This window comes from Rhinopithecus bieti, unplaced genomic scaffold (genome assembly GCF_001698545.2).
Source record: "Rhinopithecus bieti isolate Rb0 unplaced genomic scaffold, ASM169854v2 scaffold_35291, whole genome shotgun sequence".
Lineage (NCBI taxonomy): Eukaryota > Metazoa > Chordata > Mammalia > Primates > Cercopithecidae > Rhinopithecus > Rhinopithecus bieti.
In genome coordinates this window covers 865,439-883,937 of record NW_016814978.1, presented here as the reverse complement: position 1 = coordinate 883,937, position 18,499 = coordinate 865,439, and the positions used below count along the sequence as shown (strand labels likewise).

Genomic DNA, 18,499 nt, shown 5'->3' with positions numbered 1-18,499 from the left:
TGGATATCTTTCTTTCAAAGCAATTTCAAAGAAATTTTAACATTTTTTTTGAGCAATAGTAGCAAGACTTTAGCATAGGTAAAGCCTCCAAAAGTGATTGCTTTTAAGATCTATGCTATTTTGTATTATATAATATGTATCAGGAAGCTCTGGGATATTATAAAGAACCACAGCTTTATAATTATACCTCATATATTCACACACACACACACACGAACACACATATACACAATACATATACTTACTTGCTTCACATTCTGGAGCTCTTCTGTCAATTGTTTCCTTTGCTTATCTGATTCCAATAATTTTTCCTATATTTAAAAAACCACCAAATTAACAACTTGTTATGAAAGTATCAACAAGTATGACTTATTAGTCCCTTGTTTCAAAGCTTATATTCCCCAGATATCAAATTGCTACAACCTGAAAATGTTGCTTCTAGTCATTTCCCAGCTTTACATGGGCACTGAAAAGTAATTAGCTATTTACAGTAAATTGTGATGTATCCCAGCTTTACATGGGCACTGAAAAGTAATTAGCTATTTACAGTAAATTGTGATGTAAATATACTTTTTATTACCTTAATTTTGCAAAATCTCAAAATGTAAGCTCAAACAGAAGCCAGTTAAGAACACAAATGTGTAAATATTAACTGGATTTTGGTTAAGCTATCATTGCCAAAGAGACACCAAATTGAAGAGAATTATTATTACAAATTAGAATTAAAGGTCTTTGACCATATTAAAGAGCGCATATGATGAGACTGGCTCACCTCTTAATTTCCTAATTTAATTTTAGCTTATTCTTGGAAGACTTTTATCCATGAAAAGACAGATATGACTAATGTAACTAAAATATAAAATAATAGTTATTAAGATTAATATTATGCATACAAATAAAACACTTTTGGATTTGAAATTAAGTGAAGCATATACCCTACAATGTCCAATTTTGTTAGTTATATCTTAAATAAATCCACATTTTATTGGTCAAATCAGAAATACTAAGAGTAATTTAAGAGCCATTAAATACAAACCTGAACAGAGGAATTGCTCGAACATTAAATTGAGTGGTAAAGATTCATGGCAATATTGCAATGTTTATAAGAGGCAATATCGTTTCTGGTATATTTCAGCTTATTCTTGTCTAAGAGGTGAAATGAAGGTATATGAAAATGAATGTAATATAGCAATCTAATGAATATGCCACAGGAGCCAAGAGACTGCTGGCTCCTGTGATTTTCTGTTCTGGCAAGTCACCTTCACTCTTGGTGCCCTAGTTTTTTTTGTATCTGTAAATGGAAAATGTATCTATTTTCCATTCACCTTTGCAAAGCAGTAGCAATGTGAATTCAGCAGAAAGGCTTCCTTAAATAAAGCCCACAACACTTTTAAAAATTATTCTTGCAAGATAAAAATTAGCTACTGACATAAAATTATCTTGGTTCCATTTTTATTTGTACCTATTAGACATGAAGAATAGAGATGTCACAGGATAATGAAAAGTGATGAGACACCATCTAAATGCTTTGTGAACTTCATTTAACAACCTCTGCTTTTATATGAGTGTATAATACAAGTAGAAAAAATGAAAACAAAAACATTACCTTTAACGAAATATTTATTGCTTTGTACACTACTTCACATGGCTTCTTTAACTGGCCAGCCAATAGATAGGTTTTGAGGTAAAAGTAATTATAACATGTAAAATTTGTTTTATCTGGAATTTTTGCACCATATTCTAACCAACTGAGCTAGCTGGTTGCCGGCTTATCTGGGAGTTTAGGTTTTGTCATATTAGGGTATATTCAATTACATTTCATGAACTTTAAAGGTAAATCCTGATTTATTGAATGACTCCTCAGGAAAGTCTTATTTAAATGTTAAATTAATATGGCATAGACACTTTCAAATTAACATTCTAATAATTACTATTGATATTAAAATAAAAACAAATATATCATGTCACTAAATTTAACAATGATAAACTATAAGGAAATAAAAAAGATCTGAGAGCCTCTGAAAATTCTGATAAACCACAAGTCTAACGGTTTAGGCAGAGGTAAGAGAATACATAAAAAGTTATCTTATGAAGGTAACCAACATTGGGGAAGTTTTCTAAGAGAATATAAGGAAACCACTGTCAATGTATTTTTAAAACCAAATTTTTATTTTCCGGCAAAACAATTGTTAAACTAAAATATGTGGAATGATAGTGGTTTCAAAGGTAAGAAAATAAATACATAAAATACTATTAGAGCAGTGAAATCCTCATATACTTTAGGAAGGAATGTGAATTGGCAAAACCTTTTCAAAGGGAATATGGTCACATATGCAAAATTTTAAGTGTCTACAATTTTTAATAAAGCAATTATATTTTCAGACATCTATTCTGTGTATATACTGTACAAATGCCCAAAGATACATCTACAAAGCTGCTGAAGATGAAATTATTTTTAAAAACTGGAAATAGTCTAATGTCTATCAATAGGGAACTGGCTAAATAACCATTTAATGTATAGGAGAGTTATCGAGAAGAATTTGGTAGATCTGTGTATATTAACCTGAAAAGCTGCCTGAGATATAATTCTTATAAAGAGAGAGAGAGAGAAAAAAAAGATGGCAAGTTATAAAAAAAGTGTGGATGTATGAAGTGACTTACATAGAAGTGAAAATACACACATATTGGAAAAAATTTTTTAAGGCTTTATTATTTTTTGAAGCAGTTTTGGATTCATAGCAAAATTGAGAGGAAAGTACAGAAATTTCTCACATACTCCCTGTCCCCACATATACATATATTTATTTATTTATTTTGTTTTCTGTTTTAAATAGTAGAGATGGGGTCCTGCTATGTTGCCCAGGCTGATATTAAACTCCTGAGCTCAAGTAATCCTCTTGCCTCAGCCTCCCAAAGTACTGCGATTACAGGTGTGAGCCATCATGCCCTACCTATTTTTAAAAATATAATTTTCTGTGTAGAGAAAAATCTATGAAAAGATAAATAATATATTTTGCAACAATGGCTTTCTCTAGAGGTTGGAATTATAAAAACTAAGATTAGCAAAAAAAATTTTCTTTCTTTTGGTGTAAAGATTTTTCTATTAATAAAAATTAAATAACTGTCAATATACTATACCTTTATTTAATAAAATAAAAATTAAAAAATATGTTCCCTATGGTGAATTAGTGGTAAATCAATGGTTATGTTTGCTTTTCCTGAAGATTTGGAAAATAGAGTTTTCCTGTAAAAATTAGGATATAATTTAAAGGTAATATTCCTCTAAAAACAGAATGAAACCATATAAAGACAATCAAGGCCAGACATGGTGGCTCACACCTGTAATCCCAGTACTTTGAGAGGCCGGAGGCAGGTGGGTCATTTGAGCCCGGGTGTTTGAGACCAGTCTGAACAAAACAGTGAGACACCATCTCTACAAAATAAAAATTTAAAAAAAAAAAAAAAAAAAATTAGCTGAGCATGGTGGCATGGGACATGTTGTCCCAGCTAACTTGGGAGGTTTGAGGAGGGAGAATCGTTTGAACCCAGGAGTTGAGGCTACAGTGAGACCGTGATTGTACTTCACTCCAGCCTGGGCGACAAAGTGAGACCCTGTCTCAAAAAACACAAAACAGAAACAAGAATCAAAAAAACCAACAACAAATAAAAAAATAGAAGAAAATGTTACAGTATATTTGGGATATGTGTGTTTTTTCCTCTCTTACTAATATTGCTTTAATTCCAAATTATGTTAGCAAAACATGCCTGTCCCTTAAGAATAGCCCCTGCCATATGAAAAAAATGTATTTCCCAAAACTCACAGGATCCCAAAACTGCCACGACTTGCTTTATTGTCTTCATCTATTCTGCCCTGGCCACCAATGAGAGAGAATAAAAAGGGTAAGAAAGAACCTAAACAGAAGACATGAGCAAAAAATTGTTCACACTAAATTGTTATACAAGATAATGTGAAACATAAAATGTAGACCAAAAAATTAATCTCTAAAGGCTAACTGAATAAAAGAATATGATTTTTACTATTTGATATTAATATTTTTCCATTAAAAATAAAGTTAAGCCCCAATACTTCAGAATCCCATATAGGATTTTTTCTTTTCCTTTTTTTTTCTGAAGAAAACATAAGGAAACTAGAGGTCACCTTAAGTGTATTCACTTCTTTAAAGGCATCATCTCTTTCACGCTTGAGCCTTTCCATTTCATCTGCTTCTAAAGAATCACAAGGAAGAAGCTGTCAACATTAAAATATAAGAGAAAAGTTGTGCATTAGATGCTAATTATGAGAGGTAACATAAAAATCCTTTTTGACTAGTCTTAGGCTTTTGTATTCTAATAACAAAATTCAGTTTCTTAAGTTGGAGTCATTTGATTAGATAAAAGGGAATATTAAAGTATTAAAGCAATTTCACTCATTTAGGCTTAACCTTACATTGTTGTTACTTATAATAGAATTTTGATTTTGTTGTCACCTTTATCATTATTTTAACAATATAATTTTCCTTAAAATTCCAAATTCGAAGACTGGAATTTTATTTTGTCAAAAGACTTCAGGAATTACCAACATAAACTATTCCCTAAATATATTCCTTCTAATTGCATGGTATCTAAGGCTAACAAAATGCTGTACATTATAAATCAGATGGTTTACATGAGCCTAGTAAAGTATATTTATCAATCATGTATCTGGTTTTAACTAAGTGAAATGTAATGCAACAGACAAGTGGCTTAAAAAGATTCCCACACAGAAATTGTAGATTGAAGATAATATTAATAATTTATGCACAAGTGAATAACAACAACAAAAAATAGCAGAGATGACCAATTCTCTTACATCTAGCATGATGTCTTTGACCATCAATTACAATGTAAAAAACAACGACAGTCTAATCAGAGATAAAAATCCAAGTTTACAGCCATCTCCTATGTGGAAGCTATAACAACTAAAGAAAATAGAATTTAAAGGATTAAGTGGAGAAAGTGGTTGTTATGTAAGCATGGGCTTAAAGCAGGGCCCTTTAGATAGGTGAAGCGAATATGGAGTAGAAAAAAGAATAATAAAAATAATTAATAATATCAATCACTTATTGGAAACTTATATGTGCAGATGCATTACTAAGGACTGTATATATTCAATATCAATCACCTTGTCTCCATTTTACAGATGAAGAAACAAGCTCAGAAATGTTAATAACTTGCCTAAGGTTTCACAGCTAACAAATGGCCATTCCAAGAGTCCCACAAATCATAGTCTCTGATTTTTACTAAAGATTCAACAAAAAACATGGTGGAATAGATGTAATAAACTCATATTTGCTTTCCAAACTCTAGAATAACAAAAGTAGGAGTTACTCTTCCTATTTGGGGAGAATTTATTTCCCTGAACATCACTGGTTCCTTTTGGTCTGTCACATTAGCTTTTGGGTATCTATGGACATTGCCCATAATTTATATGATCTACATTCTTCATGGCTCTGTTACTCTACTCTCTCAGAAGTACTCAACACACACACTCATAAGAATTCATTCCTAATTGTTAGAATAATTTTGAACACATTTTACAGTGTAATAATATTTCCCAGAGTGTGTTCCAAAGGATATCAACAGGCTTTGTGTAAAAGCAAAATTGAGTGGTAGTGATGGTGGTAGTGGTCAATGATTTAGAAAAAATTAATCTTATTTCCTGCATGGCTTCCAACAGTCTTAATATGCCAATGAGCATTTGAATTGCCAAAAAAAAAAAAAAAGTATAATAACTTGTCATGTTTCCTCAGTAATTTCACCATACTACAAACCCCTAACCTCTTCACCCTGTTGCCTTCATTTATTTATTTTTATACTAGCTCATGGAACTAAAGTATACAAAACACAATCTGGGAAACTCAGTGTTGCTACTCAGCATTCATATGGCCTATTCCATTTTTTCATTCTAAGAAGTGAAATAAGGAGGATTCAAAAGTTTAAGTAAGGCTGGGTGCAGTGACCTAGGTCTGTAATCCCAGCACACTGGGAGGCTGAGGCTGGAGGATTGCTTGAGTCCAGGAGGTTGAGATCAGCCTGGGCAACATAATAAGACCTTGTCTCTCTACAAAAAGTAAACAAAATTAGCCAGACATGGCGGGGCACTTCTGTAGTTCCAGCTATTCAGGAAACTGAGGTGGGCGGGAGGTCAAGGCTGCAGTGAGCTGAGATTGCACCACTGCACTCCAGCCTGATGACAGGCTGAGACCACGTCTTAAAAAAAAAAAAAAAAAAAAAAAAAGAGTTTAAATAAAATTTTAGATACCAGAGCTAAAATAATTTATTAAGAGAAATTATAGATTGGGATTTTAGGGATGTGATAATAAACTTTTGAACTTAACATCATAGAGGTAAATCATGCATAAAAGAATCCATGGTACTATTTCGAGAGGCAAAGCCTAGACTAAATAGTCATAGAACAAACCATGAATTAAAAAAATGTTTTATGATCCCACTGCTATTTTGGACTGTGCAGCAAAAACTTGCAGTCAGAGAATTGGCCATGGATGTTCCTTGTGAATTCTTTGAAAAGCCCCTTTGTGCTCAATGACTTTTTTAATACAGTTCCATTCAAATATACTTCAGCTAAGGCAGCAGCAAATGAATTGTTGTTATTTAACAGCAACAATTCCAGACAGATACCTGTTTTCAAAATCTATCACTAACTACTGAAATTTATATTCCTTAACCTTCCACATCTGTTTTTTGTCTGGTTCTCACAATAACATTTGTGATCCTTGGATCCCCTGAACTTTGCAACAGCTGATAAGTAACATTGTAAATCATTCCTACTATGCTTTCTTGAATCTCCTTCTGGAGATGTCAAGAAATACATACTATAGGTCATTGGACTGTGCTGATTAGGTCTGACTTCAGCTCTCCTTTTACTGTTGCTGCTGTATCATATTTTAAGTTACTTGACTTGTACCAATTCTGGATAACTACTATTCTGTTGGCCATATTCCCTAATCTCAATTCATTTTAAACAGAAACAGTTAGAAAACAGTTAACTTCAGTGTTAGTCTAATTTTATTGACAAGGCCTTTCATTAGAGACCTATTCAATTACCTCCTTTCCTTATAAAAGTGTGTGTGACTTTACTATCCTATTCACCTAAAAATTTCTGGGTATCTTCTTTTCTCCTTCCATTTCCCTGCTCATTCCTTTCACTTCTTATAATCTGGCTTATATATCTTTCCTCTCATTCCCATATTTCTAAAATGATTACTTCCAATTTTCACCAATAAAACTGCCATGTGACAAAGAAAATGCCCCCCACCAACTTTCTTCTTTGTTATATATAACATTACTGAAGTCTTTTTTCCTTGAAATTTTATCTTCTTTAGATTGTGATATCCTAATATCTCACCCACCCTTCTGCACATTTAGGCTATTCCCAATGAGTTACTTTCATGTCTACTCCTTAAATGGAGAAAGGGGGTTTGGGAAGTTCCCCAAAGTTTGTTCCTTTTCTCCTTTTTCCCTACAAGTTCTGAGTGAGCACATTCACTATTATGCCTCAACTATCACTCTCCAAAATATTCCCAAATTCCTTCCCAGTGTCTACTTCCTAATTTCCAGTGGCCTTTGGTTATTTGTACTTGCCAGCTTCTTAAATCTCTCTAAAACACAACCTGTCATCGTCTCTACTTTGAAAAAGGCTTTCTGCTTATTTCCCTAGTTCTATTAATGCTACCTGTACCATCATATTCTTAGTTATCCTAGCCAAAACTTTTGAGTTTTTTTTTTTTTTTTTTCATTCATTCCTCTTCCATAGTTCTCATGTCCAAAGGGTCAGCAAGTCCTACTGATGATATATTTGTTGCAGTTGTTTTCGGTAAGTAATCTAGATCAATCACGTCTTTCCTTTCTATTCTCCCCACCTTCACTATACTTCAGTTTTTATTATCTTTATTTGGATTATTTCTATAGTCCTCTGTCTAGACTACCTACCACCACTTTCATTCCCTTCCTAGATAACCACACATAAGATTCCTCTTTCTAAAATATCACTTTTGTCATTTAACTGTTTTCCTTAATGGCTCCTCACTGACTACTGAGTAAAGTATAGACTTCTAAATTTAACATTTACTCTTTGAGGCATAACTTCTGTCACCTGAATGAACCCAATTATCTTTTTTTCTTAAGTAGACTACTCTCTGTGTGCATTACATTCTAATTTTTCTGTTTATGCTAATACTTTTATCACTCCCTACTCACCTCTTGAGCACATAAAATCCTACTTATCCCTCGAAATTTACTCAAATGGCAACTGTTATGAATCTTTTCTGAATGTTCTAAGCTTTATTACTCTTACGGCCTTGCCACACAATGCAGCTTTTCTTACTGTAATTATTTGGGCACATGACTTTTCCTTAAAATATGTAGGCCAAGTTTTATCTATCTTAATAACATGTGAACATAACAAAACACGCACACTGCAGTTGTTCAATATATATTTCGTGTTTTTGTTAGGGAAGTGGCTATAAAGTATTTACTGCTATACATGGTGAGAAATATGTACATATTATGATCCAGTATAAGTGAAACATTACTCAGTTTTATCATATACAGTTCACTTTGATATTTTCCATACTTGTTTAAAATGGTAGTCGCAGAACACTAAATTGACTTAACAAGAGCCCAAACTGTGAAAATCTATTTTAGGGAATTTAGTGTTCTGTCTATAATTTTAACATAATCCATTCATGATACAGTACTTGATTAGTCTGGTAAAATCATACTATGACGGACTATATTCTGCTATTGCTAAGTTTAGAGTACAGCTAAATGTGGGCTCCAGCCTTGCCCTTTCTGCATATAACCTTGTGCCAGCAGCAGGTGTAGGACTGTGTGAATTTTGTAATGTAGCAATGATGATTAGACTCACAGTAAGATAATTATATTTTTGGTTCTAAATGTCATATTCTTCCAAACCCAAAAGTTGTCAAACAAACAAAAGTAGGACTGATTTTAAACTGACTCAGCAATTCCTACTTGAAAGATAGCATCTCAAGAGATCTTATGAGTCAGACAAAATAATGAGCAAAAGCAGCAAGTTACAAAAGAGTACAAATTCTATAATTCTATTTATTATGAAATTCAATAAAAGGCAAAAATAATCTATGTTGTTATAAGTCAAAATATTGGTTCCAATGTAAAGGTGGGAAAGTGGTGGCTGACTGGGAAGGTGGCCTGAGGGAGCCTTTTGAGTGGTGATTCCATTTGAGACACATAATAAAATTCATCAAATTGTACACTTCACATTTTGTACTTTATTTTGTGTATATTAGATTTCAGTAACAATGTTTTAAAATAAATTAAGAAAGACAAGCCATCTTTATCAGCCAAAAAAAGAAAACATATGAGTAAAAGACATGTATGCCTAACAGAATGACCCAGCCCTGTTGTTTGTGAAACTGAGTGGTTGAGGGGGTAACCATAGTGGAATTTCCCACCCTCATAGACAGATGGCATCTATAACTACAGACTGATTGACATACTTCAGATGGGGGACTAACCTGCTTTTGAACTCAAAAAAGTAGGGAATTACACTGCAAAACAATCAGTAATTTTGTATTTGTTTTTGGTGAGCCACATGACAATAATTGTGATTTTTATAATGTTTCTTCGAACTGTTACATTACCCATTAGTGAATGTGAAACCAAAGTTTTAATGAAATACAAGTGAATATTAAGTAAGAATCATGTTGTAAATTACCCAACTATCTTTGCCTTCCACATAAAAAATGAGCATGGCAGCTCTGAGAACTGTTTGGCAGTAAAAAACAATGCTCCCTGCCATCAACATTAGGTAGATAAATACACAACACCTGAATCAGCAGAATGAAAACTGTGCTACTTGAATACAGCTTTAGTTCTCTTTGAATAAATGCTACAAAATTAGTTCTGATAAATCAGTGCTTCATGCTGGGAGAACTGGGTACTCTCCTGAGGGTTACAGAACAACCAGATCTTTGGGTGATTGCAATGGGCAACATGCTTAGAGACTGCTTACAAAAGAGACTCCTTACAAAAGAGAACAAAGTGATTTGAAACATTAAAAAAGTTACATGCATCATTTTTTAAATGAGCGGTCAGACTTATTTGTTCAATAAATTAATCATATACTTATATACTCTGTGTTTCTGGAAGTTGAAATTATGTAATTAATAATAAACAGTATTCAAACTTCCTGTCAATAAAGGATATCACCTGAAAACAGTAGAGCTCTAAATATGTCCAAGAAATAAAAGTGCAATTTTGTTTTAAACTTGAACTAAGTTATTAAAACATGTAACACATCTATTCTCCCGCTTGAATTTAGGGTTTCTAGCAGCATTCAAAGAACTTGACTGACCGTATTATTAATTAAAATCACTGAAAACAGAAACAAAATAAAGAAATATCTAAGTTAATAAGACTATTAGCAATTCAGAAAGGGGATCATTAGAACACAAAAACGTTGAAGACTTCCTGGAAAATAAAAAAAAAAAGAAAATGGGTTATAACAAGGTTTTAAGATATAGGTAAATATATGAAAATTAATTTTATTTTATATATAACCAAATAAATTTAAAATGAAACAAATGTTTAAAATGTACCATTAATTTTAATGGCAACAAATAGTGTAAGGTAACTAGATTATTAAAATATAATTAATTAAAATATATGTAAAATATATTGACATCAAAGCAGATATAAATACATGAGAGCCATAACATGTTCACAGAAACTTAAATTTATAAAGATGTTGATTCTTCCCAAAATAACGTATAAATTCAACAGAGCAAGATTTTTCATGGAACTCATATGGAGAAGATAAGACTGGAGATTAGCCAAAGCGATATTTTAAAAGAATGGCAGGAGGTCTGGGAGGCACTTTGGAGTGATGTCAAAGGACGTAACATTTCCATAAGACAGCAGAAAAAACTTCAAGAGATATATTGTACAACATGGTGACTATAGTTAATAACGATGTATTGCATTTTGAAAATTGCTAGAGTAGATTTTAAGTGTTCTCACTATAAAAAAAGATGAATTATTTGAGGTAAAGCATATGTTAATTAGCTCAATTGAGCCATTCCACAATGTATACATATTCTAAATCATGTTGTACACAATAAATTAAAATTATTTGTCAATTAAAAGTAAGTAAATAAGATAAACAAGATAGGAGAACATCTTATCACATATCAAGACTTATGGAGCCAAGAAACCACCAGAATAAAGAGTCCAGAAATTCCCAGGTAAATATGGTAATTTCATAAGGGATAGAGCTGGCATGAAAATAATTCTTTCATCCTATTAAAATATAGATTTATATTTTAATATTATGTTCATAAAATTGATCAAAAGTTATGTCATATTTCTAATTTTATTGATTAATTATGTACCAATAAGTATAATTCTAATTCAATACAGAAGAAAATTTTAATTTGTAAACCCTTATAAACATAGGAAAATAAAACAAATCATTTTAATTCATTTAAAGTTTTTTTTTTTTTGCAGCAAAATGATAGGGTGATCATTTCCCAAGCATACAATTATGTGTTATCAGGACGAGATTCCAGGTCTATATGGAACAGAAATAAGAGCTAACAGAGAAAAAGAAAGACAAAGTTTTGAGAATAAAAGGATAACGCATGAATTTTCTTTGAAATAGATGGCTATGGGTATAAAATACTGTAGTATATAGATTCTACTGGTAACATTTAAAAGAATTGTATAATAACAAGTTTCTTTTAAAAATATATATTTATATATCCAATGATTTTAATCGCTGGAAACAAACAAAAAAATCAACCAGTGAAAAGTTGTTATAACTATATCATAAGACTAAGTCAATTTTAAGGTAAAAATCATTCAAATGGTAGATATAGAAACAGATCTGTGTATCTAGATAGAAATTTAGTATATGATAAAGTTTGCATTTCAAATCAATGGCAAAAATGAAGATGAGGTTTTAAACAAATGATGGTGGAACAAAAACAAGTGGTTTGCCATGCATAAATAAGAATGAATTTTTTAGTTAATTAAATATAGAAATTATATAGAACATAAATTAAGAAGGAGGTCCTTAAGAGGATAATACTACCAAAAATCCACAACGAAAAGGACTAAAATATTCAATAATATAAACGTCAAACTTCTATAGAACACATGATAGAAGCAAATAGACTTCACAATTCCATTTTACGTAAAGCACAAAAAGAGGCAAAACCAATTTACATTGTTAGAAGGTAAAAGGGTAGTTACCCAATTTTTTTGTGGGGGTACAGGGGTGTTACAAGCAATCAAAATGGAACCTGGGGGCAGGAGAGCATCTGGTAATGTATTTATTTAATTTTACGTTTCTTGATCTGATGCTAATTAAATAAGGATGGTTTAGACTATAAAATTTCATAGTATATACACACATTATATAGGTGCTTTTCTATGTGTATATTATAGAGAGATAAAACAGATTAGAATGGACACATGCACACATGGTATCTGTCTGTCTAGCTAGCTAGTCATAGCACGTATTCTCCACATATCAAATTGCCAATACTGGTAAACTTAGGTATGGGAGTAGCACAAGAAGCTGGTGAGAGAGGAGAATGAAGATCAGGATGAACATTTACTTTTGATTTTAAATTGATTTGTATTTATATATTTATGCAAGAAACATGTATTATTGCTATTTTTAAGTGAAAAAAGCCTGCACATATGACATATAACATTCAAGACTTGTGACTTATATGTGTCAAAGCAATTGTATAGGGCATACTCTACCTGTGAATCTAATATATTGGAAATTTCATGTGCACCAACATTTACGTCATCCAACTGCAAGCAAAACAAGTTTCTGGCAACCTGGACAAAATCTAAAATGGAACATATTTAAGTAAGAACATAGCATTTAACCTCTTCTAAATCTTACTTTATTCTATATGAAGTTGCTAATGTTTCAAATTTAACCCGCATAAATTATCTTAAAATAGTATTGACTGAAGTGATAGGTAAATGTAGTTCAAATAAGAAGTAAGAGACAAATTGGTCTGAACTTACTTCAGTTAACTTTGCTAAAATTAATAATTTGGTTAAGTAATAATAAAGCAAATATATGGCGTGGAACTATAGTTTTTCAACCCTTGTATTATAAGTAGAACTTTTTCTGAAACATATGACAATATTATGATTTATGGCTTTTCTAGCTGGAAGAACCTGAGGTTTGATAGCAATTATTAATAGCAGCAGCTAATGTTTATGTAACAGCTGCTGTATGCCAGGCATGGTGCTTAGCAATTTCATCCTCCCAACAGTCTTCTGAGGTAGGTCCTCTTATCCTGTCCATTTTACAGATGAAAAAAATTGAGGCTAAGACAGGTTAAATAGGAAAAAGAACAGTTCATAGGCTTCTTCTGACATGGAGAGTAACTTACTTATCTATGTATCCTCAAATATTTTCCACTTTGGCTAGTGTATTTTTAATTTCCAAGGATTCTTTTAAATATTCTCTGATTGTTCCTGTTTTACAACATCCTACTTTATTTCATGGTTGCGTTACCTTCATTTATCTTTTTAAAGATGTTATGAGAGTTTATCTGAATTTTTTGTTTTGTTTTGTTTTGTTTTTGAGATGAAGTTTCATTCTGTCACCCAGATTGGAGTGCAGTGGCATGATCTGGGCTCACTGCAACCTCCACTGCCCAGGTTCAAGTGATTCTCCTGCCTCAGCCTTCTGAGTAGCTGGGATTACAGGCGTGTACCACCATGCCCAGCTGATTTTTGTATTTTTAGTAGAGACAGGGTTTCACCATACTGGCCAGGCTGGTCTTGAACTCCTGACCTCAGGTGACCCACCCACCTTGGCCTCCCAAAGTGCTGGGATTACAGGCATGAGTCACTGCTCCTGGCCTCCTACCTGAAATTCTCTTCTGTCTTCTGTGCTTCTGTATTTCTTTTTTTCTGAGTTCCTTTATTCTGTTTGTCTGATAGTTTGGGGTTCTATACTTTATGTTGGAGGATTTCTCCAAATCTCTGGTGACTCTTGACTATGAGTTCATATTTAAGAATTGGGCACTAAAAAAGTTGGTTGGAAATTTTGTGTGTGTAACTTGCTTTGTCAACTGGCAGTTTTCACTACAGGGCAATCTGGTGGCCAGCTGACATTTTTGTTCACTTCTTCAGAGAGAATACTATAGTCTTCTGCCTATAGTAATAAACATGGCAGCAAAGTTCCCTGAGCAATCTGGATGCATATTACGAGTGATGACTCACTATATACTCCACAAACTCCCTTGCCGCTGGCAACTATGGGTGCACGATCTCTGGTTTAATTTCTCAGAGGAATATACTTCTTTTTCCCCGGAGGTGTAGCGTGGTAGATGCCGGACTACTTGAGAAAGGGCAGAGAAGAGCATGCATAATTCTTCTTATAAAGATTTCCAACAATTCTGTTTCAATATCCTGCCTAAAAACTCAGTCTCCAGAAGTACTTGATGTCTTCAATTCCTAAATCATTTTAGGGTCAAATCAACTTGTTCCTCATTGTGATTTTCCTCTATCTTCATACACTTGGGCTTTACCTACTTCTGCTCACAAATTTGTTTACTTTCCTCACCCATTTTTCTGTCCTTAGATATTGTGGTTTTAGTTGTATATGTTTTTCTGTTTCTTGTTTTCATGATTATTTTGGGATGATTTTCAAGTGGAGATGGGATGAAAATATCTTTTATCATCACTTAAAAACCAAAAGGTCAATTTTCTTTTTAGCAATACAGATGCTTTATAAATGATACAATGTTACATCTACTATACAAGAAAAAATTAAATACTTAATAGTGACAAGAAGACAAAACGTGTTACATTCAAACATTACTGGTGGTAGAACAAATATATTGCAAAATATCTCTGAAAAACAATTTACCAGTATGTGTCAAAAGTCTAAACCATTTGTGAGGATTAGGCTTAAGAAAAGAAAGAAAAACAGCTACATTCACAATGATGATAAATACAGATTTGTAACATCAGCTAATAAGAAACAATCAAAATTCATAATAGTAGAAAGCCTTAATATTATAGTATAACAACTAAGTGGTACATTATGGTATCTTTAATAAGAATAGAGTTGATCCCTGAACAACATAGGCTTGAACTACACAAGTTCACTTATACATCAAGGTTTTTCAACCAGATGCATCAAAAATACAATATTTGCCCGTTGCAGAAGCCACATATATGGAGGGTAAACTTTTACTATATGTGGGTTCTGCAGGGCTGTCTATGAGATTGAGTATGGCTGGATTTGGGTATATGCAGGCGTCTTGGAAACAATTCCTCTTCCATAGCAAGGGATGACTGTAATTATGTAGCATCATAAAAATATTTACTACATGATATTAGCTGAAAAAGGATTAGAATGAACCTCACAGTAGTGAAATCAGAACTTCCATATTTTGTACTGTTTCTTTTGTTATTACTAAAGCAATGTTTATGCAATAAATAAAAAATAAAAAGAATATGATAGAATGATGATAGTTTGGAGCTGTTTAGGTCCTAATAAAATTCTTTCTGCTGACCCTGCCAGCTCAGTAACTCTAGCTGAGTTCTTGGGGTACTGATTAAGGAACTTAAAATGGATGTAGTTTTACTTTTCCTTCTCTCCTTCTAAAGAACAAACACTGTTAATGAAAATGTGTCACAATAACTCTTGAATGATGATTCGGTGATAATACAACACAGTAAACCTAATATTACCTCCAAAAGACACTGTCCCTTTTGAGTCTGCTTGTACTTGCTGTCTCAGGGCTTGGTGTTGTTCCTTTGTGGGCTGAATACCAAGATAATTTAGAGCCTGCAAGATAGAGAACTCATGAAAAGCAATTTTTCAAATCTCCAAAGAATAAAACTTTTCATTACAAACTTTACAACCCAGGGAAAATAATCAATACCAGAAAGAGTTGACCAGGATTAAACACCCTAGGGAAGTCGACTGACTATTTATGGATTAAGTGCCTATAAAATATTAGCTTCCTGATTTTACTACTACCTCATTTTTTCCCTAAGACTAGCACTTTGGCTAATAACAAATTTATGACATTATCCTATAACAAAAAATCAAACTATTTCTTAGTTTATATGATTTGGCAGAAGTAAAATGGCAAAAGAATCATACCACATCAGATTTACAAGTGACACTCTAAAACATGAATTATATTTGGTTAATATCTTGTCTTTGAGAGCAAAACTGAAGTTGATAGGAATTAGGTTCAACACAAAATCTTCGGATTTTTGGCTTGTTGGGGCTTACACAAATAGCAAACTAAAAAGCTTTCCCTGCCATTTACTTCTCTCTTGCATCAGGCTCGTCCCTTAAGGGAAAAGCTCTTTCTCCTTTTGGTATCCATTAGTGATTAAAAATTCAGAGACTGTTAATTGTATTCCAATGTCCATTCTCTCCTTGCCCCTTAGTAACCGAACCAACCACAATTTCGGCTGAAAACACTGCCATGCAGCTAAACGACATTTCCCAGCCCCTTGTACATCTCCAAGCAGCCATGCCACTAACTAGGTACTAGCCAATGAGATACAACGGGAAGTGCCATAGAGTACTACTAGGAAGTCTCCTTTCAAAAGTAAGGGTAAGCACTTCTTGTCTATTCGGATTAATAAGGGAGAAAGAAAGAGAAAGAAAAAAGATGAAAGGAAGGAAAGAAAGAGGGACTGATGGAGTTTGAGCAGTTCTTTTGGTTCATGTGGTACCTCAGTAAAGATGGTGGAACAGAAAGATAATTGGAACATGGTCCCTGACACTCTGGAACCTCCACAGCAGCCTGGATTACCTTCTTTCAGCTTCTTTTTGGTGTGAAAGAAATTTCTAAAGGAAACTACTGTTATTTTGAGTTCACCAGTTATACATAGCAAAATCTAATCTTAACTAACGCAAAGGGACTGATTGGATGTCCTATTATTGGATATGGCAAGAGCATATATAGTGTCGATCACGTCAAAACTAAAATGTAGGCAAAGTTTAGTATTGGTAATTATCTCTTACATATTTCTTCCTCCTTTAGAATCTTGTTCAATCATTTAGTATTTCTTTCATTCATCAAATAATTTATTTGGTGCCTACTATTTGTTAGCCACTAAACTATGCATAGCTGATAGATAAATGAAATATAGTCTCTCACCCCAAAGAGTTTATGGTCTCTAGGGTGAGAACAACTGTAAAGAAATAAGTAAAACATGTAATTTAGTAGAAGTATGTATAGGGTATATTAACACACAAAGCAACTGGTTAATTTGTAAGTGCGCAATTTGGGAACAATGAAGAATGGAGGAAGAATATCAGGAAAGATTCTTTCAAAAATGATTCTTAAGCTTAGTCTAGCATCATCTGCTTATCTTGTCTTGCAGTCAAGTATTTGCATTCTATAACATGGCATAATGATTTTTACCTTCTGTATGTTTTTCTCTTCAGTTATAAAATGTTTCAAATATAAACACAAAAAAGAATAATACAAAGAACACCCATATACTCACTATCATCAATTACTCATTAATATGTACTTAAAATTTATGTATATATTTTCAATAAATAAAACTATATATTTGGTTAAAAGTTTTTATAATTGCTCCTCAGCAGGAACTACTATCCTAAGTATTCTTCCTAGTCCTAATTTAATGACATTTACTGTGTAAGCAAGTATCCCCTAATAATATTTACTATTATTTTGTGCATTTAAGGTTTTACATCAAGAGTATAATCTAAAAGAGTAACTCTACAAATTATTTTTATTATTTCAATTTTGTGATTTCATAATTGCTCAATATTGTCTGCAAAACTAGTTCACTTATTTTAAACTGTGAATAGTAATCCATTGTATAAATTTATTGTAATTTATTATCCATTCCCTGATTAACAGGCTTTTATAACTACTCCAATTTGCTCTTTTAAAAATTACAGATTATACATGCCTCTTTGTATAAATGTATGAAAATTTCGCTACATTAAATCCCTAGAAAAGGAAGTGCTAAGCCATAGGGGACATATGGTCAATTTTATTAGATATTGTGGAATTGTTCTCCAAATTGGCGTCATCAGTTTATGCACACCAGTAGTGAATAAGCATTCTTATTTTTCTACATTCTTAACAGCATCTGCTGTTTCCACTCTTTTATTTTGTCAATGTTGTATATGAAATAGTATGTTGTTTGTTAATTTGAATTCCCCTAGTTACAAGTGCAATTAAACATCATTTACATGTTTATTAGCAATGTTTTTGACTCATAAATTATTTAAAATGTTTTAAATTTTCATACATGAGGTTTTAAGAAGTATCTTTACTGATTTTGAATTTGGTCTCTGTTTTCCAGCTGTGACACCCAAAAATGTCTCCAGACATTGCCAAGTGTCCCAAGAAGAAACACTGCAGCTCTGCCCTTGAGAACCACTGCTCCAAAGACAACTGCTGTA

The 18,499-nt window shown here is 32.6% G+C and overlaps 1 protein-coding gene across 1 annotated transcript in view; it reads right to left on the bottom strand.

Moving 5' to 3' along the window:
• Positions 1-241: 241 nt before the first annotated feature.
• Positions 242-18,499, bottom strand: part of LOC108515736 (syntaxin-binding protein 4-like) — a gene marked incomplete at its 3' end in the record, with an annotated part of 80,538 nt that continues 62,280 nt past the window's right edge. Inside the window, exons 9-12 of the mRNA XM_017852859.1 lie at positions 15,781-15,877; positions 12,814-12,905; positions 4,160-4,249; positions 242-311 (exon numbers count right to left, since the gene is read on the bottom strand). Coding sequence (XP_017708348.1) covers positions 242-311; positions 4,160-4,249; positions 12,814-12,905; positions 15,781-15,877 — 349 coding nt within the window. The remainder of the gene's footprint in view (positions 312-4,159; positions 4,250-12,813; positions 12,906-15,780; positions 15,878-18,499) is intronic.